At 41.7% G+C, this 18,687-nt stretch overlaps 1 protein-coding gene across 1 annotated transcript in view; it reads left to right on the top strand.

Moving 5' to 3' along the window:
• The window catches only part of CPNE7 (copine 7), a 52,806-nt gene that overhangs the window by 10,611 nt on the left and 23,508 nt on the right, over nt 1-18,687 (top strand). The window contains exons 3-11 of the mRNA XM_075838581.1: nt 9,542-9,724; nt 11,673-11,747; nt 13,061-13,135; nt 13,970-14,053; nt 15,770-15,859; nt 16,055-16,153; nt 17,021-17,107; nt 17,393-17,452; nt 18,493-18,626. Of these exons, the coding sequence (XP_075694696.1) occupies nt 9,542-9,724; nt 11,673-11,747; nt 13,061-13,135; nt 13,970-14,053; nt 15,770-15,859; nt 16,055-16,153; nt 17,021-17,107; nt 17,393-17,452; nt 18,493-18,626 (887 nt within the window). The remainder of the gene's footprint in view (nt 1-9,541; nt 9,725-11,672; nt 11,748-13,060; nt 13,136-13,969; nt 14,054-15,769; nt 15,860-16,054; nt 16,154-17,020; nt 17,108-17,392; nt 17,453-18,492; nt 18,627-18,687) is intronic.

Genomic DNA, 18,687 nt, shown 5'->3' with positions numbered 1-18,687 from the left:
ATCCCCCTCCATGAGCCAGACGGAAGAGCTGATCTGTATTACATAGACGGCCATTTTCGAAGTGAGTGCTGGGGCCACCATTAGTGGGCACATGGTGCAGGGTCCTTTTGGCTTGTAATGTGTGAGGATTATACCTATAAAAAATTTTTTTTTTAATAAATGTCCCTGGTAAAGAGCACTGTGTATTTGACCTCAACAAAATGGTTTCAATAAAGGGGACGTGCAATGTCAGACTGGATTACATTGGACCCCTCTGAGTGGCCACCCATCAGCTTTATGGAACAGGTTTATGTTTGCTACTTGCTCACGGTTCAGATCTGCTGTAAGGACTAATGGCTTATTTGTGAAATTACAAAAAAAGTGATAAGACCCCGTCAGAGGGGGATTTGCCTTTGGGGATTTCTATTTTGAAGCTCCTGGACCTTGTTGTACATGGGCCACATTATTGTGTCACATTGTAATAGGCCGAGTCAAGGATAGTAGGCAAAAGGAGCAGAGAAATGGCGCAGAAAAATATAGCAGATGACCAGAAGGTAAATTGCAAAATGTAAACTTTACCCACAAAGTGGTTAAATTCTTAGTGGATTCAAGTACAGTCACTTAGTTACAATAACTAAAACAGTTGCTCTCGGTTGGTCCTGATGATGGCGGCTGCCTCTTTATGGGTCACTAACTTTTCAGCGTCACCCTCCGTCTCAGTTCCTCTCACTGTGTACCCTCCTTCCACCCGCCTAAATCTGTCACCTTCCTCTCGGCGCACTCCGCAGCTGCGGCAGCAATCGGTCCTGGTAGACCCCTTAGCGCTCTCACCTTACATGGTGCCAAAACTTTTTCTCAACAGCGATGCGCTGTAGCCGGGCTGTCTCTTTTCTTCAGTGAAGTGTGGCTTCTCCTAATGTGGACCAGTGTAACCACACAGTCCTGCGCCCAATCACACGAACTTCCAGACGGGAAATTTTTTTTATATATATATATATATATATATATATATATATATATATATATATATCACTAAACCCCACCCATGCTGTGGCGGAACTATAATGCCTTTATGTCCTACTTCACTACACAGTCCCTAATGATGCCAACCTCTAGCAGCATGGCACCCAGGGTAAGACTCAGTCTCCGCCACCATGTTGCAAGTAACACCAGAGGTCAATACCCGTTTTACTAAAGCAACCTCCACCAACCAGACCTCAATGAAAGAAGTAAACACAATAACATAAATACTTTATGCTAAAGTACAGCGTGATGCAAACCGCATATTCCTGGAGACATACAGATTATCAAAGCGAAGGGACTAAAAAAAAAGTCTTTGGCCCCTTCATTTTGGAAATTGGGGGATTTGCCAGCTTACAGCCCCTTACCAATGTCACCCCCTGATATTTCTGTATGACGTACGTCCAAACTAAAATGTTATGCACATTCGGAGACGTGAACGGAGCCCATATGAAGGGACATGGAATCCAGGGGGGCATTAAGTCCCACCATTTGGTGCCTCTGTACAGCACCCATAGAAGTAATGCTGCTAGGGGAGATTACCTCCATAATATGGCAGCTGATGGGTGAATTCAGAGGTATACATCGGCACAGAAAAGCCCCAAATACCTCTATGGGCACTGCTGGACTGGGCTTCCTTGGGCCCGCCAGGGGAAATATATACTACGGTCACATGCAATTCCCCTTTAAATAAGCCTGACATTATAAATTTCTATTCCGACTACATAAATGGACAAAACGACAGACGTGTAATAATACATGCAGAGGAAAGCGTACCGCGCCTACACAGACCCGTTAATGACTGTATTGTCGTAATGCATTACATTATGCCTTGTAAACATGAATAATTACATTAATATTCCCTCCTCTGCCTCACAGTAATGGTCTAGAGTTATTGCACAGGGTCCATGAAATGTAATTTTGCATTACATTTAAGGTTGTTATTTATGTGTCCTGGTAAAACGAAATAAAAATTAATGGAACAAAGAAGGTAATTAGCACATGGACAAAACGCTGCTGCCTCCCTAATGTTCAGGACCTGCTGACATACAGAAAGGCTGCTGTTCTCTGGATATTAATGAAGTATTCTGCTGCCTGCCGTTCACAGTTATACAGCACGCGTCCTGTGAAGACCGATCGCTGCCGCCTCTTGTAATGTTCCAGAACAAATAATAGGATTATAAACCCCATCATCTTCCACAGCTATAATGCGGATATATATCGGTAATTACTGCTATTCCAGGACTCCATCTAATAAATATATAGATATGTCCTACACTTGGGAGTGAATGCAATTTTCTTTTATACACCCTTCCCGATTTTGCCTTCCGGCACCGATTATGGTGTTTAATGGGGTAAGTGGGCGCTGACAATACTACAACACTAATCCAGGCCCTAATCATTTCTCGTTTCGATATATGTAACTCACTACTAATTGGCATTAAACAAACCGGCCCTGTGTCACTTTATCATATAGGCAGCCGCCAGGAGCTGTCTAGCGGTTATAGCTATGCCGCTACTCTCTGTCATTACACTGGTTACTTAATACTTATATAATTATATTAAAAATATATGCTCTCCACAATGCAATACCGTCAGACATCTATCAACCCGTTCTTGCCTTTGCCTATTAACTTTGACTCTCATCTTCCTTTATTACATCCTTTTGCTCCCGTCTGCAGGACTTCTCCTGTGCTGCACCCATTCTGTTTAACGCACTGCCCCAGGCCATCAGACTGACTCCTAACATTTCCAGATTTGAGTGCGCTCGGAAAACTCATTTCTTCAAGCATGTAACCGTAATTCATGGCATACACAACCTGACCTGGCCACAAATTTCTCCATTCTACTCTGTCCTCAACTTCCTACCCTTTTCGCATGACTCCGCACTTTATATCTGGGTTGGCTCCGAGAAGGACTATATTTCGCTTGCGAACACTTTATACAACATAATATTAGGAAAACACGTTTTTACAGTTACAAAAGAAGCGTGGTACAGACAAGTGAAATGGGGTTTACAAGATTGGGTCAGAGCCATACCCATATGAGCATACAATCTATAAGGAACAGGAAGTAGATCGAAAAGATCAGGGAAAGGAATAAGAAGCTCTAGGCACTTCTGGTGAAGGCAGTGCTGGAATACCATTCGGGAGACTCTTTAGGCGCGGTTATACGCTAGTCGGAATAGGTACGTTTTTTTTAGTGAAGGCACAAGAGAAGACTTGTATGCGAGTGTGAGGAGGAGATCAAAGTATTAGAGGGGAGGTTGTGTGTGGCGTGGTATCTATAAATTCGAGAAAAAATTTAGGATGGCATAATTGGATAGGGCTTTATAGGTTAAAGTAAGGATTGGATTCTTTGTGTGATGAGCAGCAAGTGGAGGGGTTGGCAGAGAGCGGTGGCAAAAAAGGAACAGGAGGAGAAGTAGATGAGCCGTGCAGCAAAGCTAAGGATAGATTGGAGAGGTGTTATTCTATTTGTTGGTTGGTCACAATAAAGGGTGTTACAGTAGTCTAGCCGGGATTGTTTCAGTGCCTATTGTGTCCCTCTTGCCATTCAATTTAGATTGTAAGCTCTTACAATTTTACTATTATGTTAAATATGGTACTTCCCCAATTGTAAAGCGCTGCAGAATAAGTTGACGCTATATAAATTATCATTACTATGTCCTACAGAAGCACCTTTGGTATAGAATACTTTGGTCTTATACACATAGGTATCTACTTTCCCTTTTAAAGGGAAAGTGTCGCTAGAAAAATATATATTTTTTTTTTTAGTTAAACAGTTAGTGTACAGGTGATTAGACATTGTTCTAATTTTTTAAAATTTTTTCACGAGTCAGGAAATATTATAAATTAGATTCTAATTTATAACATTTCCCAGCGCTGGTCACTAGATGGAGCAATTCCCAAAATTGCAGCATTGCATGTGGTAAAGCAACCACATTGCTTTATGCTGCAAAATTTGAGAAAACTCACTCGCTCTAGTGAGCTCTCAGAATCCCCCCTCCTTTATCCTGGCTAGTGCCGGGAGAAAGGAGGGGGTTGAACGGTCAAACCTCCTACACTGTGTGTCGCCATTTTTTGAGCTAACACACAGTGTAGTAGGTTTACATACAGTAGTAAACACACAGTAAAACACGAACATACACAGACCTAACTTACCTGCTCCTGCCGCCGCCGCTCCCTCCGGTCCGTCCGCTCCGTCTGCTATCTCCGCTCCAAGTGCACAAGTCCGGAAGCCGCGACCGGAAGCAGTAATCTTACTGTCCGGCCGCGACTTCCGGTCCACAAGAAAATGGCGCCGGACGTCGCACAGTTCAATTTGGACTGTGTTGGAGCGGCGCATGCGCCGTTCCCACACAGACGGCGTACAGCATAGTGGATGGAACGGGCCCCATGCACATTCACTATGGGACTGTATGTGCCGTATTCCATGACTGTATGTGTCGTTAATCGACACATACAGAGATGGAAAAAAAAATGGCAGCCCCCATGGACAAGAAAAAGTGAAAAAAAAAAAAAAGTTAAACACAAACACACAAATAAAAATATTTTTTTTAATAAAACACTAAAAGCAAATTGATATAAACATTTTTTTTCCGTGACACTGGTCCTTTAAAGAGAAGTTGTCGCTTTTTGTTTAAATTTTTGGTGCGTGTATATAGGAATCATTGTAATGTATTTAATGTCTTATATTAATACATGCTGTTTATTACAAGCCAGGTTTGGAGTATATGTAAATGGACAAAAATATGTCATGTGAGTGACTGTAGCCAATGACTACACAGACTCATTTATTACAACTGAGCATGTGCAAGATTGGCTGTGGATTCAAATAAAAAATACCCGCCCTTAGGGGGAGTTCACACAGAGTTTTTTGGCACTGTTTTTGACGCGGAAACCACGTCGGAAACCGCGACAAAAGATGTTCGAAATAGAATCTCATTGATTTCAATGTGAAAAATCGCTCGTGGGAAAAAAAAGCGTCATGTCCTTTCTTTAGGCATTTCTGTCTCTGACCTCCAATTGACATCAATGGGAGGCAGAGAAAGCTGTGTTTTTTTACCCGCGGCGCTCAATGGCAGCGGCCGAAAAACACCGCAATGGACGCTGCAAAAAAATGCGGCAAGTGTTCTGCCGTCAGGTCAAAATCTACCTCCAAGATTCCTGAAGGAATTTTGAGGCAGATTTTTCCGCCTGCAAAAAACTCTGTGTGAACTCCCCCTTAGCAGGATGCCGAGCGTTAAACATCATTGCTACAAGGCAATACATTCATCTCTGCTGGCTCTTTAAGGACAGCCAGACTTTGCTGCAGAAGGGCAGGCAAGTTGGGGGCCGGTGTGCCCCAGTTTAGGGTGTGAGGTGCCGCAATCATTCCTGCCACTCAACTTTAAATTTGATGGTGTAGCGGCTATCTCTTATGTTATTTCTTAGGTTATCGTAGTGGGTTTTTCATCTGTGTTGTGACGGGTACATTTTGTAGCATCGTCATAGCCATTTTTTTTTTCTTTTATAACATTATTAGGTCTAAAACATGCACAAATTGGAGAAAAAACTATTCTATAACTTGTACTATATCAATTTAAATCATGTAACTTGTTTACCATTATTTTACATTTATTTTGATATACATGTAGTATACTTTAGGGATAATTGTACTGCGGTTCTGATTTTGTTTCAGTTTTTTATTTCTACTATATTGTATCTTATTGTTTTTATTACAGTAGCATTCCTGCTTCTTGTCAATGAAGTAATTAAAGGGTAACTAAACTCTCAGAAAATTTCTGACATGTCTGAAGATTTGATCGGTGGGGGTCTGAGCACTGAGACCCCCACTATCTCTAAAATGAAGCAAGAGAAGCGCTCTAGTGATCGCTCAGCTGCTTAGTTTCTCATCGGCTTCTTTTGGAAAGCCAAGGAATTGGTATGCGTGCTCAATAGAAAGTTTATTAGTCCATATACCAACTGCTCGGCTTTCTGAGAAAAGGCGATCAGAAACCAAGTGGCTCAGCTCTCACCCGGGCGCTTCTGCCGCTTCGTTTTAGCAATCAGTGGGGGTCTCAGTGCTCAGACCCTCACCGATCAAAACTTCTGACATGTCACTATGACATGTCAGAAATTTCTGAACGTTTAGTTACCCTTTAAAAACCATTTCTGCCTACTCAATTGGATAACCATTGTATGTGCCCACACTGGGGCTGCATTCTGTACCATGTAGGCAGACCATTCAGTTGATATGGGGCTCTTGGAGAGAGGGGGTACACTCCTGGTTTCGCTATTCGATGTCGAGAACCTGTGCAGAGCCCCCCTCTCCAGAGGAAATGCATTGCTAGAGAATACGACGGTGGGGAATTGATGGGGGTGGAGGGGAAAACAAACACCAGGCCCTTTTGTGTTTGGTGGCAAAACGTGGCACTATTATCGGAGGCCCAGTTTGATTTTTGCCAGGATCCTGACCCACTGAGGTGAAAAGATGTGGTAAACAAGGTGGTAATTTTTAATCCTATATTTTTGAAAGAGGACCCGTCACCTCTCCTGACATGTCTGTTTTGGAATATAATTGTATTCATCATGAATTAAAAATTCCGAAGCAGCTTTTCTTACAATTCTCTTTTTGCCTTTCCTCTGCTATTCCTCCTAGAAATGTATAAACAAAGTGACAACTAGCTGTTACCAGTTTGGGGTGTGTCCTTACACAGACTGTAATTGTCCAATCAGAGCTGTTAGTGTAGGGATACGCCCTATGGACAAGGGAAATGCTAACACCCAGTTGTCAATTTATTTGTAATTTTCTAGGAGGAATAACAGAGGAATGGCACAATGCAGAGTTCTAAAATAATATTTTCAGAATTGTTTTTTTCATGGAGATTACAGGTATTTTCTAAAATAGACATGTCGGAAAAGGCGAACCGTTCCTGTTTAAGAATTTTTTTGCTATGTGCTGTTTTGCTTTGGTACTTGGTTTCCCGTATTTGGTTTGTATTTATTTTTTTTACATAATGGAGGCGATGAGTTATGATGGGAGCCATTACAATCCTAATAAAATCTATTTATATTTGTTCTGAATACATAATAAGGAAATAATGAAGTAAAAGCAATAAATGATTTGAATGCAAATAACCGCATCTATGAGCCCATTAAATACATTACAGGTACTGGTCGGACTGACATTACCTGCTAGATGTGATCCTGGCACTAAGGGAATTAATGAAATAGTCCCCAGTAATACAGCAGTCCCGGTATAATGCATCGCTATAATCACAGACTGGGTCCTGCTATTTTCCAGAGCTAATAGTTCTTCTTTCACCGCCGCCTCACTCATGTACAGTTCTGGGAAGAATAATTAAATCCTGGGGCTTCTCGCGCCCTTTTAATGCTCGCCAGCCAAATTCACCACATACATAGAACATTCACTGCAGCGTCGGTACTGCCTGACATATATTAAAACCTATATGTCTTCCCTGCTGCTTCTAGACTACTGCAGATCACAAAACGCACATCGATCATGATTATTTTACGAGCAGAAGCGAAATTGAAGCTCCGTGGCACAAATGCAAAATCAGTTTTTTAGGTCCCCCCATCTACTATGTGCCCTTTATAATACTGGTGCCTTCTTATCGGGTAGAGGGGCCTTTGGGCTCCTTTTAAACACATGGACCGACTGCTGCCGCCTCTTAAAGGGGTTTTCCCACCAATAACAATAACTAGCTATCCACAGGATATTATATTCAACAATTGGGACCCCCACAATCACTAGAACTGGTACACCCCTGTCTCCTCACCAGGACCGGCAGAGTTAAGAGGAGTTGAATGGAGAGGTGGCCGAACATGGCTGCTGCCGAACCAAACAACTCTATGCTAGATACAGAAATAGCCAGGTATGCTTGACCACCACTCCATATAATGCACCAAGATGCCCCGATGGGGAGTGATGGGGGTACCCTGTCCTAGTGATCAGTGAGGGTCACAGCAGTCTAATATAGTCATTACAACTTGCCATACAACTTTACCAGATCCCTGGATCTGCCTAGTTATGTACTCTAATTCCTTAAAGAGGACCTGTCTCCTGCCCAAAAAACTGCAGTTGACATCTCAGTTAGATTGCAGGTGCCTCACAGATTCTGTTGCTTTTTCTTTTTTTTTTTCTAGCCCCCACTGTTGCTGAGCTATCGGGGCCGTTAGTTTTGGTGCCCGATATGCAAATGAGGCCTTTGACTGTCAAGTGGGCGGGTAACACCTGTCACTTGATAAGGGGTAACCGCCCACTTGACAGTCAACGGCCCCATTTGCATATCAGACACCAGAACTAACGGCCCCGATATCTCAGGAATGGTGAAGGCTAAAAGAAAAAAAGAAAAAACATTAGAATCTGTGAGGCGCCTGTAATCTAAGGGTATGTTCACACGAGGGCGTCCGTAACGGCTGAAATTACGGGGATGTTTCAGCCTGAAAACATCCCCGTAATTTCAGCCGTAACGGCATGTGCAGGCGCTTGAACGCCGCGTCAATTACGGACATAATTGGCGCTGCTATTCATTGGAGTCAATGAATAACGGCTCCAATTACGCCCCAAGAAGTGACAGGTCACTTCTTTGACGCGGGCGTCTATTTACGCGCCGTCATTTGACAGCGGCGAGTATATTACGCCTCGTGTGAACAGACAAACGTCTGCCCATTGCTTTCAATGGGCAGATGTTTGTCAGCGCTATTGAGGCGCTATTTTCGGACGTAATTCGGGGCAAAAATGCCCGAATTACGTCCGTAAATAGGCCGTGTGAACATACCCTGACTGAGATGTCAACTGCAGTTTTTTTGGGGAGGTGACAGGTCCTCTTAAACCAAACTGATGTGACCTCCTCCCAGTCCATAGAAGCCTTTGGTTAAGGGCATTTTCCTCGTAATGAATTATTATGACATGTAAATCTGCCAAACCGTATGTCCATGCAGTGGGCGATCCAGGCGCTGGGACCTCCACTAATCTTTAGAATAATGAGGATCTTAATGAATGGCGGTGCAGGTGTAGTCCTCCATTAAAATCAATAGGATTTAGAATCCCACAGTGAATACGGTTATTATATGTTTGAATTATTTTTGGTTTTCTCGGTTTTAGTAAATTAATTTTAATGTCCATTTTATAGTATATACACCTGCAGTACTATGTGTACACAGCTGTAAGCACTGTAACAGATCACACACACGTGTAAAGATGCTTTTTTACAGTACTTCAATCTGTGTACAGTGATCTCCCAGCACTGGGCTGTGTCATAACCAGACATGAGACGAGCTGTCAATCAAACTGTAGTCCCTCCCACATGTAGCCGTTCATTACAGAAAATACAGCAGTGGTTACTGCATTCTAATTTTTTATTTTATATCAAATGCACGGTACTATTTTTATTATTATAGTGTGAAATTCTGCATAGTTGTATACTCCTGGAGAACCCCTTTAATTTGCAAGGAGCGGCACAATCAGGCTATTTCTTTCCGAAGCATTATCCCACTCCTCATCCTTGTTCTAACCTCTGCCCTTCCCCCCACAGGTGGACCGGACAGAAGTCATAAAGAGCAACTTAAATCCTGTCTTCTCCAAAGTGTTTACCGTGGATTATTATTTTGAAGAGGTTCAGAAGCTGCGATTTGAGGCTTATGACATCCATGGACACTGCAGCATCGGCTCAAGGGATGATGACTTCCTGGGGGGAGTGGAACTTACTTTGGGACAGGTAAACATAATGGATCATTTTAGAATGACTAATATGGGAGTTTTTTTTATTACATTAATAAGACATTCAGGGTTGGACTGGCCCACTAGAGGAAATTTATTTGAAGGTCTTCTCTCCATCTATACAGAACATGTGCCCGTCCATCTTTAATTGCATTGCAATCTTTGTTGTTCTCATTGTACACACGGGACATGTCATCAGTAAGGTCTAAAAGGTTATTTGTGAACCACCCCATAAGAAATAGATCCTAGTGGCAAGTGATTGCTTTAAAGTCAGTGCCAAATGGGGTTGACTTCTGCTGGACCTTTGGGGCCCAGTATTGTGTCCGAGCCTGGGCCCAATAAAGAATCGTCTGGTGGGCAAGTCCAACCCTGAAGAGAGACCACATGGTGACGTCTACCTTTGTAGACTCGTTGATTTCTGATTGGCTGTGAGGGAATCTATCATGTAATGCTTACATCCAGCCTTGGGGCAACATGGTTGACTCTGGGTTATCTGGTGGTCAGTGAAGACCCCCTTCCCCTCCTGAAATATTCTAAAGACAGTCTATGCCCTTTATTTCTGAACATTTTAGCCTGATACACAATAATTTAATAGCCCCAGGTAGGGACAGACAAGAGTTTGTACATTTGTAGCTTTTTCATAGGGGCATCGTGGGCCTTGGCATGGTTTTGAAAACTGAGCATCTCCTGGGGACACAGCTGCTTTTCCAAAGTTTTGTATTATCTGAACCATCCACTATCCCACTCATTCATCTTCTCCTCCATTTACGTCATTCTTCTCTGAGCTGTCATTGTACTAACCTCTTGTCCTCTCCACAATCCATACAAAACCACTTATACCTTGCACTTACTCCTCTTCACCTGTGCATCCACTGTACAAACATCTCCACTAATGCATTATTATTTCCTATTCCAAGGCTTGATGTCTCTATAATGCTGGACTATTTAACTCCAAACTACCCGCTCTGTATTGTAGCAGTCATGGCAAAATTCAACCTAAAAATGGCATTTGAAGTGCAGAACCCACGTCGCAATAGGGTCCTAATAATACAGTGTGAATATCAACCAGGATGTTGTTTCGTAAACCCCCTTTCTTCTCCATTAAAAGTCTTTGGTCTTAAAGGGGAATTTCATCTAAAAATAGACCACTACTGAATGACCTATAATCCAGCCCTGATCCTGAGGTGCAGGCACCAGAGGTGACAATTAAAGGGGTTGTACTCTTTGGTCAATCCCTTTTTCTTAGAAGGTTTCCCCAGTAACAAAGTGATCATAGGGTGTCCAGCTGCTTAGATCCCTTTTGATCATCTGAAATCTTCTGGGGAACCTGGCATCAAGTGCTGAATTGTTCTACAGCGCCGCCACATGAGAAATTAAGCATTACACAGTTATTATTCAAATAAATAGGCTTTCCATGTAATGCACCAATGTGTGGGGGACCTCCAGAGTGAAAGACACTGTTTGTATCTGATAGATTTGGGTTTCCCGATTAGTGGACTCCTCTCTCTATATACTCAAAATGGGTTTTCTAGTTTGGACAACCCTTTTAAACATAGCAAAACTGGGGCCCCACTCTACCATTACCACCTTCACTAGCAAGTGAGTTCATGGCATTGAAAGACTATGATTATTTTGGTTTCCTTTCTATCCCATGTGTCTTTCCTTGGTCTTTTGATGATCTACATTTAGTTTTCTGTTGCACTTTTTACCCCTACATCATTCACATTTATTACTAACTGCCCCCGACCCCTGGATGGACCCCAATACCTATTACCCTGGTGGTTGCATCCATGACAGGTGGTCTTTTGTATAGGGCAGACCTGAGACATTGGCCTCTTGTGTAAACAGAAAATCCCGCCTTGAGTATACCAGTTGCATGCTGAAATATTACTGTATTATTATTTTTTAATATCATGAATACTTTTGTGTCCTCGTCCTTTTACTAGATTGTAGCACAGAAAAGGATTACCAAAGGCCTCTTCCTGAAATATGGGAAATATGCTGGGAAATCCACTATAACGGTGAGAGCTGCTGTACAATTTATTTCGCAATGTTTAGACATTGGGCAAAATTTGTAAATGGATTCATCCCCAGGTTTGAGATTCACAGATCAAGTTCCAAATCTTTAGCCATAACTTAACACCGTGGAATTGAATCAAGTATTTAAATTTACCCATTCACCCATATCTAGCATTGGCTAAAGTGAACTTGGGGAATCGAGCTGTTTATCATAAATATGAGTGTCCATTGGTGAGATGCATTCTTCATTATTGTTGCTGTTTTGGGATCTACATCTATACACCATCCACCACCCGCATCTTAACGTCAGCTGTGCTCTCCATTTCTAAGTTCTGAGCTTGTTTGGAGTAACATGGGTGGTGGACAATATGGCTGCCATTACTCCTCTCTACTGGCTTGCCAAGAAGTCTTCCTACACTCATGGGTAGCAAACCTATCTAGTCAGTGATGCATCCTCTGTCCTGTAGTGTTGCATAACTAGATAGATTTGCTCTTCCGGACACATGAGATGCAATAGTAACTGTAATGGCTGTCACCCCCCGCATTTCCAAAATGTTACAATGGAAGCCACAACGCTATGCTGGAACCATCGTACAACTGATTCCAACATCACTCAATGGGCCCAATTGACATAATGAGGTCCATAAGATGTTTTCATGGATTTTCATCGCTTTGAAGGCAAAAATAGCACTGTTGTTCTTGCTGCAAAATCTGACGTAATTGCCTTAGATGCAGATGTGAACAGAGTCTTAATCAGTGGGTTCCGCCATTTAAACCATACCCATTGCCATGCAATCTCCATAGACAACTATTTGAAGTAGTATGGGCCATATTGAAGATCTCAGTGGCTTTCATCCGGCATTGTAATATTAGTCTGAAACTTGTGGAAAGGAGTGAAGTGTTTGTTAATCTCCATGGTATTAGATTGAGATGCTCAATTAGCATCTTTTGATGTAATGTTCTGGTGTCCATATACTTTTGGCCACGTGGCGTATGTATGTTGTGATAGTTGGGTTTATTGTCTCCTATACATCATGGCAACCAAATAATGTGCTCATCACTTATTTTAATTTAATTGCTAAATGACTAAATCCAATACTTGTATTCGGCATTGGATTTGGTCATAATCCTGTTAACCCAAATCATATACAGTCAACAGATCTTGGGTCAATCTATGGCACCATCAATGGAATTTTCTGGGATAATGTTGGTCATATCATCTGTCTGGTTGGCTCCTTGGTAGAGCTCAGTTTTCAATCTTCTTGTCTCAGAAATGTAATGTTCTTCATATTGGTATATTGGCTCCTACCCATAGGTCATTTCGGAAGAAATTTCTGGAAATAATGGATACGTGGAGCTGGCATTCTGCGCAAAGAAACTGGATGACAAGGTGAGAGGCACAGGGTACAACCTCCTTTTTGGAGACAGACTTGCAGTATATTGATATAGGAAATAGGATATTACTAAAATGATAGGCTCATATGGGGAATATATGATTTTAATAAAAGGTCAATAAAGGGATTTTCCGACTATGGTAAGTGATGGCCTATCGCTCGGATATGTCATGACTTACTGGTCAGTGGGGCTCTAACCTTTGGGACCCACTACGATCTTTAGAGTAAATATTTGGATTTCGGCTCCTCTGCAGAGTTTCCTTGCCCAGCGATGCTACTGGCCACCCGACGTACAGGAAACTACTAAACAGTTCCATTAACTTAATTAGGGCTGTGTTGCAATTCCCTGCGCAATGGGTGGCCAGTAGCGTCTATAAAGATATACTATGATATTAATCAGCATAGAATTGGGGTCCTAAATATGAAATTAAATTTAAAAGGTGGACATGAATTTTAAGGCCATTCTGAAAACGTCCCAGTGATCAATGGTCCATATGAACAAAGACTGAACTTTGGATATAACCCCAACTGTGGTCAAAGTATTGGACACTGGGGCTGGTGTATTTCCATGGTCAGGCAGTCGCATAATTCTTTAACCTTGTCCAGCATGTAGTGAAGGATGACAACACGAGGGGGGTAGATGGTTCTATGGTGTTATTCCAATGATGTCACCAAAATAAAGTCACGAGCACAAGTACAAAAAAATAATAACCTGATTTTTATCCGTAATGTAACAGAGCAACTTCACCAATGTTTATATTAATGCATATTCACTAAATCATAATCAAAATCTATTGGGGCATGACTGGAATCTTCTTTTTCTGCATTAGGACCTTTTTAGCAAATCAGATCCATTTCTAGAAATCTACAGAGTAAACGATGACCAAAGCGAACAGCTGGTATATAGGACCGAGGTAAGATTGGAGGAAGTGGTATGGTGTGAATGCACCAAATGGGTGAGGAATATTTAAACTGGAGAATGACATACAGTAGAGGACAAGTACTACGACATTTTTAGCCATCAATGTAAGGACCGATGAGCATTGGTTCAGTGTGACAGTGACCATTGACTCTTTCTTAGGTGTGTGACTTACTAATATGAGTGGCTGAAGTGTAAGAATGACGAGTGATATTGACTTCTATGTAAGCATGAAAAAAGAGCACTTAGTGTAGGAGTGATGAAAGAACGTGGCTGGAGTGTAAGAATGAACATTGACCTATGGACGTGTACAGTGAATCATTGGCATTGATTAAGAATAAGAATGATTAGTGACCATGTCTCGGGCATGAGAAAGCCCAATGAGCATTGACCAGTCACTATAGAGTCTCGCTTAGGTGTGTGAATGGCTAATGTAAGTGGCTTGACCATAAGAATGACGTGTAGGAATGATGAAAGAGTGGCTTCAGTGTTTGATCAGTGACCAATGAGCCTTGACCTACCATGGAGAGTGAATCATTAGCATTTTGTGAGTGTGAGAATGACCAATGAACATGCCTTAAGTGTGAGAATGACCAATGAACATGCCTTAAGTATGAGAATGAAAATGCCTTAAGTGTGTGAATATGTAGAAAATCCCAGCACACACTCTTTGCTTTGTTTTCTTTATTTCATACGCGTTTCGGCTTACACTCAGCCTTTCTCAGTAGTTAATGAAGTAGTCCTAATGAATACAGAAAATCAATTTAAATAATAACATTTCCAATCACATGACCGAATTAACATATAAACAAACATGAATCCAATTCACAATTCTAATGAACAGCTCAAGCTAAGAAAATTAACACATTCATGGAAAAACAATTTAAAAATAAAAACAATTAACAAAAAAACATTACAACAAAAATCGTAGTAGATAGCCTCAAAATTAATGCAAAATAATACTAAACCAATCTACTATTACATTTATCTAAATGAAAAATTGCTTTGTTCATAGACCCAAATACATTAATTCATGATTTAATTTTGCGTGTTACTTTTTATTATACATATTAAATTTATTATTTTGGTTTTCATTAACATATATTCTATATATGATCATACTCCATTATATTTGAATATCCCGGCTGATAATCTGTATGCAATCACGCAATACTATCTATATTGCTTGTGTAAATCCACAGAAAAAAATCTTATTTATCTTTTTGGGCTCGTGGTCTAAAAGGGGAAAAAAAGAGAGATCCATTTATTGATATTGTTATTGATATCACTATAAAAGATTATAAAATACTGGTAATCTCGTACTCTCTATTTAAACCCTGTGGATTTAAGTGTGTGAATGACCAGTGACCATGGCATGGATGTGAGAATGACCAATGAACATGCCTTAAAGGGGTATTCTGGTCACAAGAAGTTATCACCGATCCACTGAATAGGTGATAACTGTTAGATCGGTAGGGGTCCGACCACTGGGACCCCTACAATCGCCAGAACCAGAGTTCCATTTCCTCCCTTCCCCCCCAGCTGCAAGTCTGCTGCCAGGAAGTGTTGAATGGAGTGGAGGTCAGGTATGCGCCCTATCGCTCCTTTCAAAATGTTTGGTACTGATGGAAACTACCGAGGGTGCGAATGTGAAAATGACCAATGAAAATTTCCAGCTTGTGTACCATATGTAATCTCTCATTTTGCTTAGGTTGTCAAAAATAACTTGAACCCCGTGTGGGAGCCATTTAAGGTGTCCCTGAGTTCTCTGTGCTGCTGTGAGGAGCAGAGGAAGCTCAGGGTAAGAGATTTACCTGACCCCAGGACTTATAAGTCATCATTTTATTATTCGTATACACTGAAATTTATATTTCCTTGCATTTTGCATGTCATTATAGTCTCCCACCCCCACCCCCATTCATCTCTTCTCTTCTCCACTAATTCCTCATTCTCTTTCTTATCTCACTTTCAACCCACCCCCTCTCTTTTCCTCCAGTGCCTAGTCTGGGATTATGACTCCCGCGGAAAACATGATTTTATTGGAGAATTTTATGCAACCTTTGAAGAGATGCAGAAAGGAATCGGTGGGAACAAGGTGAGAAAAAGAGATAGAATTCACAGGGAGCGGAGGAGCGTGGAAAATAGGGATGATGGTTTTGAAATGGAAATTTAGTTGTGGCTTATGTCCTGATTTAACCCAGACCGTTCTGAACTTGCAGCAAAAAAACACATAAAATACACATCATAGAGGCCTGTCACTTCCAACTCATTGTAGGATGACATGATGGATCTGGGCATTGACATATGAAGAATAGAAGGGCCCCTTAGAAAAGATCTCCATGGGGCTGCATTATGGTGCCAGGTTTTGCCCCCCAGGACAGAAGGACCATGTGTTTATTGACCCCCTCCACCATTTTCTATGATCCATGGGTCAATTCCTTATCCCATTGTTTGATAATAATGCAGTTCCTCTAGAGAGGGGAGTACTGTACAGGTTCTTTCCAAAAGCAAGGGGCGTTGGACCCAAGCAAGTGCCCAAAATCAGCTGCATGATCTGCCTCTATTCTATGTACACCCTTGTTTATGGGGTCTCTGTAAATTTTCTTTGTACTACAGTTTATAGTGTATATAATAGCTAGCATATGTTCACCTAGTGGTTAATCTATACTAGTATATTAGGGAACTGAATAAACCAGCACCTCCAAGGGGTTATCCCAAACTACAGCATCTGCTGCTACAAGTGGTCAAACTGACGTGGTCTAAGAGAAGAATTACTTGACCAAGAAAATGGCACCTTTCTTCTCAATGAGTCATGGAGCCATTCATGTGATCTCTTGTCCAGCCAACCACCCCAACTAGACTTCTGGGGGGTGCACGGTTAATGGTTTTGCACCCACTAGTTTACTACATTAGGGTATTGCTATGTGACAGACTGAAGTTTCTTTCTCATTCTTCTTTCCAGGTACAATGGGACTGTGTAAATCCTAAATACAAAATTAAGAAAAGAAACTACAAGAACTCTGGGGTGGTTATATTATCTGATCTAAAGGTAACTTCTCAACGCCATTTTTGTTCTATTTCTCAAGCTTGATGTACGCAGGGCACATTGGGGACATGGATGAATAAAAGATGAAAGAACCGATCCTGTACTATAATATTAATTCTTGAAGAGTGACAGGATATGACAGGATTTGCTACTTTACTACTTTATTGTACGTGAACATCAAGCCAGGGCCATATCCCAGGGCTTCAATGCTGATCCCATAAACATCTCGCTGAATTCTTGGTCTATGAAATATTCCGGCTCTTAATGTCTTCTCTTGATTTATTACAGATACACAGAGTCTATTCCTTCCTTGATTATATCATGGGTGGCTGTCAAATTCACTTTACAGTAAGTACCCCCTTTGTGATCTGCTTTTTGTATATTCTGTATTTTCCCATTGTCTGCTATTGGTCAATGTGCAGAGGTACAGACATGAGTATGGCCAAGGCCCAACAAGTCACCATGGGACCCATTAGTAAAAATCCTCAATGACCACCATCAGCAGTGTTCAAGATATAGAAAAATTATGGTTATCTGGTCCTCCTTCTGTTCCACGTGTCTTGTCTTCCTTCCTAGTGTCTTGATGCTCTGCATTTCAATAGTTCTTGCCTCTTCTTCTTCTTCTTCATCATCTCTTAGGCTCCTTCAACTTTGAGGGTGGGCCATCACAGCTGGGATAGCTATAGCAGCTGCTTAGCGTGCTATTCTAATAGCTACACCCATGAGCATGGCGCATTATAGAAAAGGAGAGAGGACAATCTTGTAACTTCCAGTGTTGCCTTGTTCCTAATGTGGGAGTCTTGATGAAATGTATCCAGAGCCTCTGCATCTGTGTTGAGGCCCCTGGAAGAGAAGACCCAACTTAGGCTATCTCCACCCCCCCTTCTCTTTTCTTCTCAAAAGCCAATGGAGGTGGCTAGAGGGTCACATAGCCTTTTTCTCAAGCATCAAGCCCTCAAAAGTGTGATGGTGTGAATTAAAATGGGCCCATTTTGATTTTTGCCATGGGGTCCCCATAAATAGATCTCTGTCTACCTGCAAGGGGAAGGTGACTCCAGTCGTTGCCAGCCCAGAAAATATTGGAATATCTTGGTGAGATAGTCATGTTGCTTTTCGTCTTTAGGGTTACGTAAGCCATACGGTTGCCATCTTGTTGAATTTATGAGTCCACCAGATAGGAGAGAGATACAAGTGGCAAAATCTTGTGTTCACTAGCTGTTAGGAAACACATCTGTCTGGACCTCTGAGATTTCCTCTAATTCTACATCTGTTACTTGACTATTTATTTGCTACATGTAGTCAACATCTCCATCTTGATCATATGGTGAACCTTCATGGCTGCCTCCTAAACTTACTAACATGCTCGACTCTCTACTTCTTCTCGAAAGGTTGCCATAGACTTCACAGCATCCAACGGAGATCCCCGAAATAGCTGCTCCCTTCATTATATTAACCCTTACCAGCCCAACGAGTATCTGAAGGCCTTAGTTGCTGTGGGAGAAATCTGCCAAGATTATGACAGGTGTTCAGCACCCCTTCTTCTGTGTTTGTACTATCTGTCTGCGACTTCACATATGATAAGT

The sequence above is a fragment of the Rhinoderma darwinii genome, chromosome 9 (genome assembly GCF_050947455.1).
Source record: "Rhinoderma darwinii isolate aRhiDar2 chromosome 9, aRhiDar2.hap1, whole genome shotgun sequence".
Lineage (NCBI taxonomy): Eukaryota > Metazoa > Chordata > Amphibia > Anura > Rhinodermatidae > Rhinoderma > Rhinoderma darwinii.
The sequence above is the reverse complement of the archived record's forward strand: the minus strand, read 5'-3'. Positions and strand labels throughout refer to the sequence as shown.